Here is a 20,286-nt window from a genome sequence, read left to right on the forward strand (position 1 = left end):
GAAAGGAATTCCAACACAAAAGTTTTTGCTAAATTCAAAGGGAAATTTCTCTCTATGGTTACTTTGTTCTAGCTTTTACCCAAATCTAGTCAATTGGGGCACAGTTTTAAAACTTTAGGAAGAAATTTTTTTTTCCTTTAAAAATAAAACAGGGTCAGAGTTCCTGCTGTGGTGCAGTGGGTTAGGAATCCGACTGTAGCATCTCAGGTCACTGTGGAGGCATGGGGTTTATTCCTGCCCTGGGGTAGTGAGGTAAAGGATCCAGAGTAGATTGCACCTGTGGCTCTGATTCAGTCACTGGCCAGGGAACTTCCATATGCCAGGGGCACTGCCATAAATTATAAACTAAATAAATAAAATTATCTAGGGCCAAAGAAAAAGTTTATAAAAATGTTTATTACTTGTATTACTTGCATAATGTATAATTGAGTATCATTTGCATGCAGTATAATTGAAGAATTTTTATTTTCATTCTCTCAATTATTCAAGAAGTATTTATTGAATACTTTTGATATCCAGGCACTGTACTAAGCTATTGGGATTAGAGATTAATATTTGAAATATTCCAGGTATTTTTTGTGCCATTTTATAAGCTTTTCTCCTGCAAACCAGGTTAATACTTTTGAAAGAATGCCTAAGAAAGAAAATCCATTAATTCTCAATCCAAAGTACAGCAAAATTTGTTGAAACTGGTTTAATCACTCTGCTTATACAAAGAATTTGCCAAACATTTATGAGGGTGTAATTTTAAATGACAGGGGGACACTTTACATAAAATAGACATTGTATATATTGGCTCTCTTTTTAATTTTTTGACATGTATTCAATTATCATTGTTTTAATGTTGGCCACTGTTCAGTTATGAGATACAGTATCCCTTTCTTAGTTGCCCAGGGACTTAACATTGGTGGCAATTCCATTCAGGGAGAAGTCAGAGTATGATTATGTGAAAAAAATCACATTAGCCAAATATTTGAACCTAGTGAAGTAAAGAAAGATCTTTGGTTAGCTGATTAAACAGCTTGAGGGAAAGATTTTGTGAAAGACTGAATCATATATAATCAGTTCTCTATTATTAGTGACAGATTTCTCAGTTGTGTTTTACTGTCACAAGAGGTAATATAGTGTGAGTTAAGGATATAAACTCTGGAATTAAGACTATTTTGCTTGAAACCTTGCTTCTGCCCTGTGCCTCAGTTTCCTCCTCTGTGCAATAGAAATCATGATAATAGCATACAGTTCTCAGAGTTCAGAGGACTTACGTCAATACTTGTTGAATAAGTAGAACAATACTTGGCAGATAAAAATCATTCAATAAATGCTAGCTATTCAATGTAAGGAAGTAAGGACTATGCTTTCCAGTAGTTTTCCTATGGAGCTTGCTTTTGCTTATCTGAATGTAAACCTCTATACATTATTTGTATGGACGTCAAAGTTTGTGAAACATGTTTTAAATACCTGTGGGAAGTCATAAAATCTGGCTAGTGTCAGAGATAGTCATCATTCATAAACCGTACCACTCACTGGTTGTTTTAGATATAACTTACAATTAGAGCATTCTAAAAATATATTTTCTAAGTTAAAATTAACCCTCTTCATTATTATAGCAGTCTGCTAATATTTAAAAGGTTGCTTGGAGTTCCCATCTTGGCACAGTGGAATCAAATCCGACTAGGAATCATGCGGTTGCGAGTTTGATCCCTGGCCTCGCTCAGTGGGTTAAGGATCCGGCATTGCCCTGAGCTGTGGTGTAGGTTGAAGACTCAGCTTGGGTCTGGCACTGCTCAGATCTGGCATTGCTGTGGCTCTGGTAGGCGGGCAGCAACAGCTCTGATTAGACCTCTAGCCAGGGAACCTCCATATGCCGTGGGTGCGGCCCTAAAAAGACAAAAGACAAAAAAGAAAAGAAAATGGTTGCTTTACAATTGCTGTATCCCTACTGCAACTGTTGTTGAGTTTGCTTGTTTATTTATTTATTTATGCATTTTAGCAGAAGTTCCCAAGCCAGGGGTCAAACCAGAGCTACAGCGAAGGCCTACCCACAGCCACAAGGGATCCCAGTGGAGTCTGCGACCTACACCACAGCTCACAGCGCTGGGTTTTTTTTTTTTTTTTTTTTTTTTTTTTAATGATTTTTCCCCCCATTATAGCTGGTCCACAGTGTTCTGTCAATTTTCTACTGTTCACCAAGGTGACCCAGTCACACATACATATATACATTCTTTTCTCGTACATTATCATGCTCCATGGTAAGTGACTAGATACAGTTCCCAGTGCTAAACAGCAGGAGCCCATTGCTGATCCATTCCAAAGGCAATAGTTTGCATCTTAACCCACTGAGGAAGCCAGGGATCAGACCGCATCCTTCTGGTTATTTCTAGCCAGGTTCTCTACTGCTGCGCCACAATGGGAACTCCTGTTGTTGAGTTAATAATCAACAAAACGTGCTTCCCAAAGTTTCTAAATGTAAATGCAACACTGCGTATTGCATATATTTGTTAACAAACGTAAAGGACAAATACAAAGACGAAATTGTGGGCTAATCACTGACAGTTTTCGGATTGCCCCAATTTTTGTTTTTGTTTTTTTAAAATCCTAATTCTCCTCTCTACAATTTGGGGGGGTGGGGTGGGGTGGGGCGTGAGGGCGGGGAGGAGAGCTCTGAGAGGGAGAGAGGATGGTAGAACATCACAGAGGGTCGGACGGAAGAGAGGAACTCGAAGTTTTTCTGGAGTGAAAAAGCAACACTTAGTAAACTACCACTAACAGTCAATTCTGGGCTGGTGTGATAGCAAAGGAAAAGGAAAGAAAAAAACCACCATCTTTGGTTAAGGCACGTGAGGTGTGTGTGCCTGGGGGCGACATCTCCGGAGGGAGAGGATAGGTCCTATAGTTAAAGTCAGAAGAATTTTAGCTGGCACAAAGAGTGTAAACTAGAGGAAGAACAAGAATTGGGATGAGAAAATTTTGCATTTCGGACTAGGAGAGAGTAATATTTAAGGCCTCTACCCCCGTGCACAGCCAACAGACTGGGGAACGCTGCGCCCGAGCACAGGCAGAGGCCAAGTCCGGTTAGCGGAAACCACTCGCGGCTCGCAACTAGAGGGCCTGGAACCTCAACCCTAAACTACTACTTCCTTAAGTTCCGCTCCCGGGAGGTGACATAGAGTTTTCCGTAAGTCCCGCCTAGGTAGCCCACGGAGATCAGGGGAAGACCCGTAGCGATGGCGGAGAGAGGCTCATGCCCGGCGCATGCGCGCGGCGCGCACGGAGGCGGTCTGGAAGCGCGGGAGCGCGCGCCCTTCACGTGACCCGGCCGCGGGGGGCGACGCACACGACGCGCCTCTCACGTGGTCTGTCTTCAGCCCCGTCGCCGGCGGAGGCGGGCGCGGGCGCGTCCCTGTGGCCAGTCACCCGGAGGAGTTGGTCGCACAATTATGAAAGACTCGGTTTCTGCTGCTAGCGCCGGAGCTGAGTTAGTACTGAGAAGGTTTCCCTGGGCTGTCCTTGTCCGGCGGCCTCTGCTGCCGCCTCCGGAAACGCTTCCCGATAGATGGCTACAGGCCGCGGAGGAGGAGGAGGTGGAGTTGCTGCCCTTCCGGAGTCCGCCCCGTGAGGAGAATGGTACTAGCCCCACGAAGGCCCCGGCGAGGGAATGGTCCTGGGGGTTGCAGGCAGGGAAGGGGGAGGACTCGGCTGGCGAGTGTGTGCGCGGAGCCACTCTTCCTGGGGCGAAGAACCCTCCAATTTCCATGAAGCTTCCGGACTGGCCCTGGCGGGACGGGAGTGCAGGTCTTTCGCGGGTGAGGGGCAGGAAGCAAGTAGCAAATCTAGCCCGACTACTCGTCGCGGGATTCCCCTGAGCGGAGCCTGGGCTCCGGCCCCTCGGGGCGGCAGAGGCGCGAGCCCGGGAGGACCTGGCTGAGCCGAGCGGCCGCAGCGCGCCAGACGCAGCGCTCAGCTTCCAAGCTCCGCATCTCTCGGGAGCGCGTTCCTCCTGGCGCTTGTTACTGGCAGATAAGGGAGCCAAACGCTCTGCTCAAATTCTGCATGGAAGGGGAGGTCTGGCAGGGAACAAAAAAAAGAGAGAACACGAGGTTGGAACTGTGCCTTGTTTGCTGCGCAGTGTATACTCCACAGGTACATTTTCCTCTGGAGTCCGAGAGAAGGGATTTGACGATATTGACGCTAGATCTGGTTTGGAATTTTCTTTAGCAAGAGTTAAGGATTTTCTCGGGACGCTACTGTGGGTACCGAGGCATTTTGTGGTCTGGATTTATGTCGAACCACCTCATTCGTTGCCCTAGAGAAGGGTTGATCGTGTTTTAAACCGAAGATGCAGAGAGGGATGAGGCGCATTGCAGTTTTTGATAGGGATTTTTATTAAGGCTAGCAATAGAATTAGAAGATTTCTTCCAAAAAAGTCACTTAGATCAGAGACCTGAAGAGCGGATAGGTAGGTGTTCCTGGTCAGTACTTGAACTAGATCGGCTTCATGCAAACAATTCTCCCTCTGCTGGAGTCTGGCAGGTTTACTTTTCTCTGGAAACTAATTCAAGTGCCATACAAAACTGAAACCACGAATATACTTTAAATAAATAGTACACCTTCCATTGTTTCCCACCTTTTTTTGTAATGTAAAGGCAGTAAAAACGTCTTTTTACTTTATTTCATAATTTTTAAAGGAATTTAAGTTTTTCTACCGATGCTAAATTTTAACTTTTGTTTCTTAAGTGAATTTCAAGGGAATCTTTTGTGGGGGGGGAGTTGAATCAGAGTGCCTTCTATTTAAAAAAAAAATCAATACTGACTCTTCAGTGATGTGTCTAGTTTTCCTTTTTTTAGGTGGTGTTTAGTGTATATTTGAACATATCATGTAAGTATTCTGAAAAAATTTAGACACGTTAGAAAATGGAAATGAAGATGATTCATCATCTTCAAAGCCATTGCTAGCAAACAAATGACTTTGTTCCTGATGACTTTGAAGTAAAAGTCAATTTCTTAGTCTTACCTCAGGTGCTTTTCTTAAGTCTAACCTCTTAATGTCTTGCTATTTACGTACTTTGAAATCTAGCCTTCAGAAATTAAGATGTTATTTGAGTTTCTCTAGTGTTTGCTGTCTTCCCAGTTATGTCCACTCTTTTATAGCAAATGCACTCTCAATATATTTGTAGACAACGTTGTTGTTTGTACAGGGGGAAATTCTCACTTTAAAACTTGAAGTTAAAAATCTGATTTCATTTTTTACATTGCTTTGGTCCTGACTGCTGTTGAGTTGTGTGATTTTTCCTTACAATTTCCAATTAAATTATAGGGAAACCTTTGGATACCCTAAGACTGAGATTCTCCAATAATGATAATTTGCTGAGCCTCTTCAGCTTTTAGCTCAACACTGAGACCTGAAAGTTCCCCTAAGTATGTTGTAGCTACACTGCATAAATTTTAGTACAAAGTCCTGCTTAAGGCCTTTTCTTCTGGTAATCTTTTTTTCTTCTTTGACACTAGGAGAAAGTATACAAAAATGTTCTACAATGCTTTAAAACTATTCGGCCAACTGACCCCCCCCCAAAAAAAAAAGAACTATTCATTTGGCAAATACTTACTTAGTGTTTAATATATTCCAAGCACTGTGTTAGACAAGTTTTCCACTCTCAAACTGCTTGTGTTCTAATTATTTATAAAAGATCTACCTGTCTTGTTAATGGAAGATGCATATATTACTTCATAAAACAAACATTTAATGTCTACTATGTTGCAGCTCTGTTATACTTTGTCTTGAAGGGCAGTATAGATATGCAAGAAGCAAAAGGCTAGTGTGATTTATTGCATAGATTACTGTGAAAGTATAGGGTAATCAGGGAGAAAATCAGGGAGAAAGGAAGGAAAGTCTGGGTAGGCTTGCAAAGGAGCTGATAGGTAGGGACCAGATATTTGAGGGCAGTGTATGTTATGCAAAGAAGTTTGCCTTTTATTCTGTAGATGAAGGGATTCACTGAAGGAAACAATATGGAGGGTGAATTGGGGTGTTTTTAAACTCAGTAGAGAGACCCATAAGGAGGAGGCTGACCAAAATGTTGAGGGCTTTTTTGTTTTGTTTTGTTTTTAAAATGAAGGTCTGTGGAAGCAAGCACTTGTAAAATGTAAGTTTGAGATTTCTGCCAATTGGAGGTTTTTTTGTTTGTTTGTTTTTTGTTTTTTCTTTTATGGCTGCCCCATGGCATGTTCAGTTCCCAGGCCAGGGATCAGATCTGAGCTGCAGTTGTGACCTACGCTACAGCTGTGACAACACCGGATCTTTTCAGCCCACTGTGCCAGGGATCATACCTGTGTCCTGACACTGCAGAGACACTGTCGAACCCATTGTGCTGCAGCAGCAACTCCCAATCATAGATATTTTTGATACAGTGCTCTGATATTCTCTCTTTCTCTTAACATTTTAATGTGGGAGATTTCAGACATAAAAAGATATAATAGTAAAAGGAGTCACCATATACCATGACCTGTTTCAGTAGTTTGAAACATGCAAATGTTGTTTCTTTGATTATCCCTCTCATTACTCCTCAGCTGGTTAATTTAAAAGCAAATCCAGACATGTTCCATCCATAAATACTTTGTTTTACATATCTAAAATTTTAACATATTAACAGTACTGTTTGTGTACCTAAAATTAATAATTCTTTAATATCACTAAATATTCAGCATATTTCCCTGATTGTCTCATATTTTTTCTCAATTGGTTTGTTTGAATCAAGATCCAAAGAAGTCCATACAGTATTTGGTTGATAAATAAGTATTTTAGTCTCTAGTACCCCCTCCTTTTTTTTGTCTTGTCATTTACCATTTATTTAAAAAAAAAAAAAAATCCAGATCATTTGCCCTGTAGAATTTCCCACGGTTTGAGTTTTGTTTAATGTGTCTATATAGCATTATGTAACATGTTCCTTTTTCCCTCTGTATTTCCTGTGAAATAGTGATTAATCTGAAGACTATCAAATTGTTTGATACTTTGGCAAGACAACTTCACAGGTAGTGCTGTGTACTTTGTATTGCATTACGTTAAGAGGCACATACTGTCTGGTTGTTTTTTGTTTTTTAATGTTAAGATTGACCAGTGGGTTGCTGTTGACTTCCTGATGTTTCAGTTGTGAAGTTCCCCATCAGACTTTCACATAAGGTAGCCATTAATGATTATTGCCATTGCTCAGTTATTTCATTCTGGGTTTCTCTTTCCCCTTTCTTTTAGGAGGAACCTTTCAGCATACGATTAAATTTTATGGTTTTTATTTTATTTTAAAGTGCTCCTTAGATGCCTTTTTTTGTTGTTGTTTTTAATGGCCACACATGTGGCATACAAAAGTTCCTGAGCCAGGGATTGAATCTGAGCCATAGCTGTAGCAATGCCAGATCCTTTAACCCACTGAGGAGGCCGGGAATCAAACCCTGACCTCTGCAGCCACCTGAGCCACTGCAAGCGGATTCTTAACCCACTGCACCACAGCAGGAACTCGTTAAACGCCTGTTATAAATTTGGTGCCTGGAGGCAAAGTTCTGAGTGTTTAGATTAATTTATATTATGAGCAGCATTTGGCTATCTATGAGAATTGGAGCTGAGTCACTATGTGAATTGCTGTAAAAGAACTTAGATGTGTGTCACTTTTAGAAGGGGCTTTGCAATTACTAGATTAGATTCAATATGAATGAAATATGTGACTTGGAGAATTGGACCTCTTCTAGTTTATCTTTATAAAAAATGATTGATTTTGGTGGTTCAGGGTTAAAAATCTGGCATTGTCACTACTGTGGCTCTGCGAAACACTATCCCTCCTTGCATCATGAAAACATGTTAATAACAACACCTTAACTATCCTAGCTGCCAGGCTTCTGGAAACTTAAACCTTTGGAAACCTAACTCCTCGTAGAAAGAAAGAAAGCTTTTGAGTCAAGCCATTATCAGACACATAGCAACTTTGAGTCCAGGGTTCACTGATTGAAAAATATCCAGGAGTTCCCCTTGTGGCTCAGTGGTTAACAGACCTGACTTGTATCCATGAGGATGCAGGTTCGATCCCTGACCTTGCTCAGTGGGTTAGGGATCCAGAGTTTCTGTGAGCTGTGGTGTAGGTCGCACATGTGGTTCTGACCTGGCGAGGCTGTGGCTGTGCTCTAGGCTGGCAGCTACAGCTCCAGTTCAACCCCTAGCTTGGGAACCTCCATATGCCGTGGGAGAGGCCCTAAAAAGACAAAGAAAAATATGTGCAAAGTGAAGTTTAATAGGCTTAGTTACCTACTTTCCTCTGACAATTTGGTAGTATATGTGGAATGATGGAAAGTTACCTGGAAAGTAGACTCACTATAAAGAGAAAACTGGAGAAACATTAACTAGGATAGAAAGATAGGACAGTAAATTACCCTAAGTATGTGAACTAGTGGTCTTCCTTGTTTTACTATAAATTACCATACCCAATACCTGGAAGGTACTCTACCCAGAAGGTACTTCTGACCAAAAAAAGTGTGTATTAGGCTTTAAACAAATTTTCATAATATTAGCTAATATGTATTAGCATTTAGCTGTTGCTCTTGTTCTAAATGCTTTACGTATATCACTGTCAAGACTCTATCATGAAGTAAACACTTTTTTCCCCCTTCCATTATTTATGTAAAAAAAAGAGAAGCTGAATCACTCACCAAAGGGTCATAGGGCTAATCAGTGGGAGAGTAGGTGTTGACTTGCCAAATTATAGAAACCTGGAGAAATATCTTGACATTCAGAGGCATGTAAATTATCGAGATCTCAGATGACAAGTGTTAAGTAAAAAGGTTAAGGAATTCTCATTGTGGTTCAGCAGAAGCAACTCTAACTAGCATCCATGAGGATCGAATCCCTCGCCTCTCTCAATGGGTTAAGGATCTGGCATTGCTATGAGCTGTGGTGTAGACTGCAGATGCGGGTTGGATCTGGTGATGCTGTGGCTGTGACATGGGCCAGCAGCTACAGCTCCAACTCAGCCCCTGTCCTGGGAACCTCCATATGTGGCAGGTGTGGCCCTAAAAAGACAACAACAACAAAAAAGTTGAGGTCATTAAAAAAAAATTACCTTTTTAAAAATCTAATGTTTTAAAAGTTAGACATTTCCTTTACTACCAAATTTCTATGTAATAACTTTAGGTTATTTATAATACTATTATACCATTATAAACATTGTGTTTTGACAAAGTGCAGAAATTTCTCTATTCTGAGGGTATTCTTAGTAGAGTGGAAAAGTCATTAAGCTAGCTAAATGGATTTCTGTTACGGGTAGAACTCACTAATAAAAACCGTAGAAACCTATCATGAATATATCAACAAAAGTATTATCAGGCTACTCAGGAATAGAGAATAGGTTGTTACTGTTTACTCACATATGAAGGCTTGAGTTTTATAATAAAGAATATCTTAATATTTTCTTTATATTTCTCTTTTTCAGATTAATTTTGGTGGCATCATTGGAAAATATATTGGTAGTTGTTAAATAAGATCTATGATTCATTTAATTAAGTAGATTCTGTTCCTTTTTGGAATATTTGATTAGGTAACAAGGAGCCAGGAATAAAGAATTTAAATTGTACTGTTTGACTACAAGTACATAATATTTTTAAATAAATTATATACTTTGAGTTCTTTGGTAATTTTTTATGATGGAATTCAGATGTATGAAAGTGTGGATATCATAATACAGCAGATATCCCTGTGTTTATCACTCAGCTTGAAAAATATTGCAAGTAAAATTTGATGTACCCCATTAAAATCCCATATCACTTTCACTTTTGCAGATGTAACTTTTATCCTAAATATACAAGTATCCAGTTGTTCCTTTGGATACTTTGGTAGTGTTTTTATATAAAGTATATATACTATGTAGTGGTCTTTTGGTATTTCTAAGTGTTATATATATGGAATTTTGTACATTTTTATATATCTTTTTTTCTTTTATTGAAGTATAGTTGATTTACAATACTATATTAGTTTCAGGTGTACAACATAGTGATTCAATATATTTACAGACTAAACTCCATTTAAAGTTCTTATAAAATATTGGCTGTATTCCCTGTGATGTACAGTATATCTTTATAGCTTTTTTCTTTTCTTTTTGTCTTTTTAGGGCCACATGTGTGGCATATGGAAATTCCCAGGCTATGGGTCGAGTTGGAGCTGTAGCCACCCACCTATGCCATAGCCACAGCAAAACCAAATCCAAGTCGAGTTTGTGACCTACACCACAGCTCACAGCAATACCAGATCCTTAATCCATTGAGCGAGCCCCGGGGTCAAACCCACGTCCTCATGGATACTAGTTGGGTTCCTTACCACTGAGCCGTGATGGGACCTCCCTTTTTTTCTTTTTAATGACCTTTATGTTTTGGAGATTAATTCATGTTGATAATATACAAGGTTTAGTGTGTCCTTTTCAGCTGCTAAATGTATTATTCCATTATAGGAATATGCTGTATGTTGTCTGTTTTACTGTTGTTGGGCATTTAGGTTGTTTCCAGCTTTTTTAAAATAATTATGTAATGTTCTTGTATGTATCACCTTATAAACATGTTTGTGAATTTTTCTAGGAAGTATAATATCTAGAAGTAGAAATGCTGGGTCATAGGGTAGGTACATCTTCAACACTATAGATATTGCCGAAGTGTTGACCAAAGTGATTGTGTTAATTTCCAATCCCTTTAGAACTATATGAGAGTTCCCCTTTTTTTCCTCCCAACATCTTTACCAACACATAATTGATGAGATTCTTTTATTTCGCCAGACTTGTGAATGTAGTTCCTCATTGTTTTAATTTGCCTGTCACTGGCCACTATTAATTTTGAGTGTCATTTCTGGTTACAAATTTTTGGCTATGGTTATCTCCTCTTTGGTGAATTGTTTTGCTCATTTTTCTAGTGGATTATCTTTTTTTAATTGTAGAAATTTTTTATGTATTCTGGATACTAATTTTTTGTGGGGGGGATTTATGAGCTACAAATATCTTTTTCAATCTCTAGCTTTTAAAATTTTTACTTTGTTAATGGTGGGCTGTTTACTTATTTTTTGGGTTGTTGATGTACATTGGTTTTTAATTTTAGTATAATTATCTGTTTTCTTATAGCATGGTTTTTTCTTATATTGAGGTCATAAGGTATTTATTTTTGATAGAAGTTTTAAAATTTTGCTTTTCTCCTTTGGACTTTAATTCATCAAGTATTCATTTTTGGATTCTAGTGTGATAGTTCACGTACATATAGTGTAGTTATTAATATTTTTTATAATTTATATTGCACTTTCCATCATACACCAAGTTTCCTTAAGTGCAAGTTTCTGTTTCTTTTTTTGTTTTTGTTTTTTTGGTCTTTTTGCCTTTTCTAGGGCCGCTCCTGCGGCATATGGAGGTTCCCAGGCTAGGGGTCTAATCTGCCTATGCCAGAGCCACAGCAAAGCAGGATCTGAGTCACGTCTGCAACCTTCACCACAGCTCACGGCAACCCACTGAGCAAGGCCAGGGATCGAACCCACAACCTCATGGTTCCTAGTCAGATTCGTTAACCACTGCGCTACAACGGGAGCTCCAGTTTCTGTTTCTAAGTGATTTATTTCATTGTTCTGTTTGTGTTCTGAGTATATTTGTTTTGATTTTTTAGCAATCTTAGGTATCTAGGTAAAATTTTTTAGTATATGAAATAAAAAAATTTTTTTTGCCAACATACTTTTTTCCTCCTAAAATGTTAAGTTTTTCTCCCTTTCATTTTAATAATTCTTTTGGTAAAATGAATTATTTCGGGTAAGACTTCACCTAGAATACCAGAGGGAAAAATTACTGCTGTTTGAGCTATATTGAGGTTGGCCACTTTTTAGACTCAATGTTTAGTCTTCAGTTATTTAATATCTTACACTCCATGATATAGCACGATGGCAGCTGTTTGTATTTCTCTTTATCAAACATTTTCTGTCCCTTAATTTCAAGGCAGTATTGGGCTGTTAAGCAGTCCGGGTAGCCGTCTTCATAAGATCAGCAGGAAAGCAAAACCAACAGAAGTAAGATTGGATGTAGTAGTTGGACTCTTGTTACTGTTTAGTTTTTTAATATATGAGACTTTACTCGCTGTTCATCATTCCACAGAAGCTTTTCAAGTATCTTTAAAACTTGTTGAGAAGATCACATCTGAATTATCAATAATATCTATTTATTAATTTGTTAAGTAGTTGACAGCCAATTAAGAGTGAGAGCAAAACTTCTAGAGTAAGGGCCTGTAAGAATGCCAGGAAGCAAATGAATTAGAATGAATTAGACTCTTGATAGAGAAAGTCAGAGATGTTTTCAGCATTTAGCTTTGTACTAGCCTTAATTTTTCTCCTCCTCCTCTTCTTCTTTTTTTTTTTTTTTTTTTAACTTTTGTCTTTTTAGGGCCACACCTGCAGCACATGGAAGATCCCAGGCTAGGGGTCAAATTGGAGCTGCAGCCTGCGCTACAGCCACAGCAACGGCAGATCTGAGATGCGTCTGTGATCTACACCACAGCTCATTGCAACACTGGATCCTTAACCCACTGAGCGGGGCCAGGGATCAAACCTATATCTTCATGGATACTAGTCAGGTTCGTTACTGCTGATCCACAATAGGAACTTCTAGCCTTAATTTTTCTTTGTCATTGTGCCATTTGCTGGCAGGCACTATGACAAAATTATTATGTATCTTGAAATTTCTGGATCTGTAGTGTCATTTAACTTTTTAAAGCAATTGCATTTTATTAGTAAGCAAACCCCTTTTTAATTTAATTGTCTTTTGAGTATGGCTCACATTTTCCTCTTACATCTAGCTAGTAGTTTTGGATTGTGTAGTAGACATAATGTAGTCTTGTAGAGGCTCTAAGTTCTGTTATAGTCCTTTTAGGACTATTAATTTTTTTTAAAAGTGGTTGTTATGGACTGAATGTGTGTGTATTCTCAGAATTCATTGTTGATGATATTTAGAGATGGGCTTTGGGGAGGTAGAGTTAGATGAGGTCATGAAGGTCCTTACATAAAGGGTCCTTATATGAAGAGATGCTAGAGAGCTTGCCACTCTCCCCACTGTGTGAGGACACAGTGAGAAGACAGCTGTCTGCAACCCAAGGAGAGGGCTCTAACCAGACACAAACCTTACTGGCAACTTGATCTTCAATACCAGTCTCTAGAACTGTGAGAAAATGAATTTTTTATTCTGTTTTATAGGTAAGGAAGCAGAAGTTCAAAAACTTGGCTTAAGGTTACATCAGTAGTATAAACAACAAAGATAGAATTCTATCGGGTTACTCTGATTCCAGAATGTGTGCTCTTTAACCACTGAAGATCATTCAGTGATCTTTAAGTTTCCTTTTGCTTTCTGTGGCTATAGTTTTTACTTTACTTGAAACATTTGAGAATCTTCAGATTTGTGTTTATAGTGTGCCACCTCTTGGTAAAATTAAGTAATGCAGTCTAGCTAAAGAAGTACAAAGTAAGGAATTTATATATTATTTATAATCCAGGGCAAATATAATTGGATAACTGATGGCAGAGCAGAAATTCAAAATTTGAAAAACAGCAGAAACCTATCATTGGGAAGGATTTGCAATTATCAGCCAAGATATATGACTATCAAGTGTAGGAAGCCAATCCCTAATATAACAAATGAAGGCGCTAAACAACAAAAATGCTGTATATGGGGAGAATATAGTTACATTTGGTGTTTATACAACAGAATGAGAGGCATTAAGCCATTGAAATAAATAAACTTGGTGAATAAGATAGGGGAAGCTGTAGGGGACAGTCTTAAAACATACTGTATGTTTTAAAATATACTGTATGTATATTGCCATTATTTCAGGAGGTTATTTGCATATGTAAGTGTCTAGTTCTAGAATCTGATTTTGGTAGACTTCATTACCATAGCATGGGTTGTTTTCTTTCTTTTTGTTTTAGAGCCACACCCACCGTATATATAAGTTCCCAGGCTAGGGGTTGAATCGGAGCTGTACTGCTGGCCTGTTCCACCTCTATGGCAGTGCTGAATCTGAGCTGCATCTGCAACCTGCAGCTGCAGCTTGTGGCAATGCCAGATCCTTAACCCATTGAGCAAGGCCAGGGATCAAACCTGCATCCTCATGGATACTAGTCAGGTTCTTAACCCACTGAGCCATAACGGGAACTCCTGCCTGCCATTTGTTTTCAAATAAACTCACAAGGAGAAATTCCAAACAAATCTTTGTCTCCCTTTAACAAGCAGTAATTAAAAGTAGAGCAGTAAGTATAATCACTAATCTTTTTTTTAATAAACCAGTTCTAATTTTTCTAGAAGAGAGAAGCAACCCTTTAAATGATAAATCATAGTATTAATTTTACTTCCACCTCTAAATCCTGCATTTTTATTTATTTTTAGTTTAATTTAGTCTAGTCTATTCTAAAAGGGCCCTAAAAGGGCCACACCCATGGCACATGGAGGTTCCCAAGCTAGGGGGTCGAATCGGAGCTGTAGCCGCTGGCCTGTGCCACATCCACAGCCATAGCCATGTAAGAGCCAAGCCACGTCTGTGACCTGCAACACAGCCCATGGCAGTGCTGGATCCTTAACCGACTGAACAAGGCCAGGCATCGAACCTGTGACCTCATGGATGCTAGTCAGATTGATTTCTGCTGAGCCATGACAAGAACTCCAAAATCCTGCATTTTTAAATAGTAGCATAATGAAAATTTCATGAGTTTAAAGCAGTTTAAGTTAGTTTTGGTACAAATTCAACCTCACATCATTATGTGTCAGTGCCTGCCAAATGTTTTTTTTTTTTTTTTTTCCCAAGTTGTAAGCAGCAGTCATGTGAATAAATGTCTTTGGTTCAGATGCTTTGCCTACCTTTAGTGTACTATGGTGGTGGCATGGGAGAAGAGGCCAGGAAAGCAATAATATACCAGCAGTCTAACTGACATGGCCAGATCTTTTGGTTCTTAGGACAGTGCTCTCAGTGTGATCCTGGGAATGGTTCCATTGCTCTATAATTGTGTAAGGGGTGTGTGTGGAGATTGCGTTATTAAATAGCGTAAGCCTCATTCAGGAGGTAACTTTGGCTCAAAGACCTGAAGGAGGTGATAGAATGAAAGTAGTGAAGCAGATGCAGAGGTGCAGAGCAGTAGAACCTTAGAAGTTACTGTAAGGACTTTGGCTTTTATAAAACTCTTTTGAGTAAATATAATGACATATTTTAAAAGAATTACTTCGTCTCTTGAGGAATAAACTGCAAGTTTGCAAGGGTGGCATGACCGATTTCTGGAGTAAACCAGGCAAGAGGTGATGATGGCTTGAATCAGGGTAGTAGCAGTGGAAGTGTGAGAAGCGAGTGGATTCTAGATGTGTTTTGGAGGCAAGCTGACAGGTTTTGTCATGGGATTATATATGAAGTATATTAAAAGAGGAAATCAAAAATAACACTAAGATTTTTTGCCTTAAAAAAATACAACTAGAAAATAGACTTAATATTTACTGAGCTGGGGAAGACTGAGAAAGATGAGCTCAGTTTTGTCCAGGTTAAGTTTGAGATGCCTATTAGACATCAAAATGAAGCTGTTGAGTAGGCAGTTGGATATGTGTGAGCTTGGAGTTCAGGGAAAGGTTTGACATGGAAATATATAGAGTCATCCAGTGTATTGATGGTAAACTGGGTGTGAGCACTAAAAGAGTGAATTTAATTGGAGAAAAGAAGTCCAAAGATTAGGGAGAGGAGGAAAAACTAAAAGAGATAAAAGGAGTAGCCAGTGAAGGGATAAAAGGAGTAGCCAAAGATTAGGGAGAGGAGGAAAAACTAAAAGAGATAAAAGGAGTAGCCAGAAAAGCTGATGAAAAAGTTTTAAGATGAGAATGATTGATTTTGTTAAATGCTGCTGATATATCAATGAAGATGGTCCTCTACTGTATATAGCACAGGGAACTATGTCTAGTCACTAATGATGGAACATGATGGAGGACAATGTAAGAAAAAGAATGTGTAATATGTATGTATGTATGACTGGGTCACTTTGCTGTACAGCAGAAATTGACCGAACAATGTAAATCAACTATAATAGAAAAAAAATAAAAGCCTAAAAAAGAAGATGAGTCCTGAAAGTTTGATCTTTGGATTTAGAGAAAGTCATTGGTGATGTCTTCAGAGCTAATTTCAGGAGAGTGGTTTCCTTGAAAGCCAAACTGGAATGAGTTTTAGAAAGTGTAGAAGAGGGAAACACTTTCCAGTGATCTTTACTGTAGATGGAGGCAGAAACATGGTGTGTTAGCTTGAGGGACAAGTTGAGTCAAGCAAAGATTTGTTGTGTTTAAAATGGGGAGTATAATATATAGCATGTTGCATGCAGATGGAAATGAGTTAATAAGGAAAAAAAGGGAGACTTGATAGAGAGTTAGTAAGGATATGAAGTCTAGGGCACAGGAGGTATGGCTAGACTTAAATAGGAGCACAGTCATAGGAAGGAAGGCAGAATGGGTGGGTATAAATACTCATTGATGGACAGATATGGTAGAAGTTTATAGAAGTTTTCTTCTTGTTGCTTCAATTTTCTCATTGAAATGGAAAGTAGGTGGGAGTTCCTGTTGTGACTCAGCAGATTAAGAACCCAACGAATATTCACTAGGATGTGGGTTTGACTACTGGCCTCACTCAGTGGGTTAAGGATTTGGTGTCCTCATGGATAGTAGTCGGGTTCATTACTGCTGGGCCACAGTGGGAACTTCTGCCTTTTTTTTAAAAAATTTTTACCAAAAACACTATATGAAACAAGGAACAGACTAGTGAAAACTTGGAGTAAATATTTTTTGTGACAATTATGACTTAGGTTAACAGGCTCTGCCCACTTACTGTATAGAAAAAATTATGTAAAACGTATTAAAAGTTATACAATCCAAATGGATAAGCAGTGAGATCCTGCTGTATAGCACTGGGAACTATATCTAGTCACTTATGATGGAGCATGATAATGTGAGAAAAAAGAATGTATGCATTTGTGTGTAACTGGGTCATCTTGCTGTATGGTAGATAATTGACAACACTGTAAACCAGCTATAATGGAAAAAATAAAAATTATTATTAAAAAGTTATGCATCCCAATATTTTCTTATTAATATAAGACAGTGAATTTAAATGGACTCTAACAGCTTGGAAAAGACAAGGCCAATGTCTCATGGAAGTGTTTTAACATCTTTTCAAATTTCTCAGTGGAGGCTAATGCTTTTATCTCTTCCCCCAAATTTTAAGAATACTATGGATCTTGTTGAAAGGCTAATGAACACAAGGGTCTTGATGTTATTATTAATCGTTTTCTTTAACTTGACCTTTGTTACAATTGTCTCTGCTTCATTTCTATGTATAAAGCCCTACTTATCCTAGAAATGTACCATGTTGTTCAGCAACTGGTCAAAAAAGATTCTGACAGCAAAAAGAAATTCTATGCATAGAAATGTTTTCTAAATTATAAAATCTTACAAAAATATAAGGTATTGTCATTATCTTGAGTAATAGGGATCAGTAAGAACTTTTAAGATTTCCTAAAGGTAAAACTTGTAATGAAAGATTATGCTGATACTCCTTCTCCCCTTTAATTGCTTGAAAATTATAGCTAACGCACCACTTTGACAATCACTTTTAATTGGTTTTTAAATGATCCACTTACCAGGATCATATCAGCCCCTCTTGAAGTTTTTGGCTCACAGTAGGAATCTCAAACTTGATTTCCCTTCTGTCTGGTTATTTGAAGCAAAAGTATCTGCATAGCACTGCTGATTTAGTAATGTTAATCTCAACTACATTTAAATGGAATGAATTTAATATTTTAGGTATGCTGTCATCAGTAAAAATGTATATAGTAAATATTTAGTGAATTAAAATATTAAATTATTTTGATGTACTTATCATTAAATTCTCCTTGTAATATTAGTGAGTTAATTTGTAAACTGTCTTTTTAAACTTTATTTTAGTCCCAGAAATCCTGGATAGAAAGCACTTTGACCAAGAGGGAATGTGTGTATATTATACCGAGTTCCAAAGACCCTCACAGGTAAGGATACTTTTCTTTCATTTAGGTTCTTCTAGAAATTTAGATGAAAATTATATCGGTGTTTGTTTATTAAAATAAATTATTTTTGCAATTACTCTTTTTATACTTACTGTTATTAATTCTTTTAGGATTAGAAGAAGGGGCTATCATTAGCAAGATATCAGCATTATGGAGTTTTTAATGACATTTCACAACATAAAATCTCTTCTTCAGTGTTGTACCATCCCTTATCTCTCCCACATTGTACTAGTGTATTATAAAAGGTAGAACAGTTAAGGCTCTTTTTAAAAAATTGATGGACTGGAGTTTTCGTCATGGTGCAAAGGAAACGAATCCGACTAGGAACCATGAGGTTGCGGGTTCGATCCCTGGCCTCTCTCACTGGATTAAGGATCTGGTGTTGCTGTGAGCTGTGGTGTAGGTTGCAGATGCAGCTTGGATCTGGTGTTGCTGTGGCTCTGGTGTAGGCTGGCAGCACCAGCTCCAGTTAGACCCCTAGCCTGGGAACCTCCATATGCCGCGGGTGCGGCCCTTAAAAAAAAAAAAAAAGATGGACTGATATTGAGACCTTAAGAAAGTTTACCTGTTTAATGGGTATCTATTGAGTACTTAACACTGTAGTTTATGCTGAGGAAACCAATAGGAACCTAATAGTTGCTATTTTTTGTTTACCAGAAATATAGGTCAGCATCTACTGGAAAACCTATCACCAGAGATACTGTAGGCACGAGCTCCCATTGTGGTTCAGCAGGTTAAGAACCTCACCAGTATCTGTGAGGATTTGGGTTCAGTCCCTGGCCTTGTTCAGTGGGTTAAGGATCCCATGAGCTGTGGTGTAGGTTGCAGATGCAACTCGAATCCCGAGTTGTGGCTATGGCATAGGCTGTCAGCCGCAGCTCCCATTCAACCCCCAGCCTGGGAACTTTCATATGCCACAGGTGCAGCCCTAAAAAGCAAAAGTGAAAAAATAAACATTCTCTAGGCATCAGATAGTCTCTTGGTCTTTATGGCTTTGATAAGGAGTTCCCTTGTGGCACAGTGAGTTAAGGATCTGGTATTGTCACTGCAGCAGCTTGGGTCGCTGCTGTGTCATGGGTTTGATCCCTGGCCCAGGAACTTGTACCAAAAAAAGTACATAAAATGGCTTTTATAATAGAAAAAATTTCAAATAAAGGACATTAGTTAAAATTCAAGAAAAAGACCTCTTAAGGTCTTGGCTGAAGAAACATTTTTCCTAAATTTTTTCTTTTTTCTGAGACTGCAGAATAGAAAAAACTTAAAAGGGTTAATCACAGGTATTGTTAATTCTTTACCTACAGAGCACCTTTCTTCATAAGCACTTAGGAAAAATTAATTGAAAAAAGCGCTTACAAGATTTTTAGTCTCCTTATCTTTCCTGTCTCCTGTCAAACCTTGTTTTCTATCCAGTTACCTTCTCTATAGCTTTTACTTCCATTTGATACATGACCCTTATGAAAATACCAAGTGGGTAATCTTTTATTAATTGATGTATTTTATTTATTTGTTTTCTTTTTTATGTTTTTGACTGTCCCATAACATATGGAGTTCCCAGGGCAGGGAATCACATCTGAGCTGCAGTTGCTACCTGTGCCACGGGTGCTGCAATGCTGGATCCTTAACCCACTGAGCAAGGCCAGGGATCAAACCCGCATCCTCACAGACACTATGTCAGGTCCGTAACTTACTGAGTCACAACAGAAACTCCCAACTGATGTATTTTAAATTATAGCACCTATCAGTGTTATTGTCCATAGTGATTACTTGGTAAATATTTGTTGAATAGAATTTCTAAGCCTTTATTTTGTTTATTATATAAACCTGCTGTTCGAATTCAACATTTCTCTCTTTTTTTTATCAGTAAAAAAAAAAGTCTCTATTGTAGATATATCTCTCACCAGTAGGAATGAGAATACCTGAATATTGACTAGAGTAATGTTACCCATTATTTAAGAAAAACTGATGTGTGGAAAATGGTATGTATATATATAATTTGCATTGGGATTTCCCTGGTAGCCTAGTGGTTAAGGACTGGGTGTTTCACCTGCTATGGCTTAGGTTCTGTCCCTGGCCCAGGCACTTCTCTATGCTCTAGATATGGCCCAAAAAAATTTGGTTTTATTGATTATTGTTGAGAAAACATTTTTTATATTCTGTAATATTCCTCCAGTTTTCGGTAATTTCTGTAAATGTCTTTT

At 38.5% G+C, this 20,286-nt stretch overlaps 1 protein-coding gene across 4 annotated transcripts in view; it reads left to right on the forward strand.

Moving 5' to 3' along the window:
• The window catches only part of TRPM7 (transient receptor potential cation channel subfamily M member 7), a 104,135-nt gene continuing 87,179 nt past the window's right edge, over positions 3,331 to 20,286 (forward strand). For 2 of the 4 annotated variants that reach the window (XM_013993003.1, XM_021095609.1), the window contains exons 1-2: positions 3,631 to 3,803; positions 17,991 to 18,070. In XM_013993003.1, the coding sequence (XP_013848457.1) occupies positions 3,753 to 3,803; positions 17,991 to 18,070 (131 nt within the window). In that variant the 5' untranslated portion in view covers positions 3,631 to 3,752. The other 2 variants (XM_021095614.1, XM_003121515.4) reach the window with 2 other exon arrangements.

Source organism: Sus scrofa, chromosome 1, assembly GCF_000003025.6.
Source record: "Sus scrofa isolate TJ Tabasco breed Duroc chromosome 1, Sscrofa11.1, whole genome shotgun sequence".
Lineage (NCBI taxonomy): Eukaryota > Metazoa > Chordata > Mammalia > Artiodactyla > Suidae > Sus > Sus scrofa.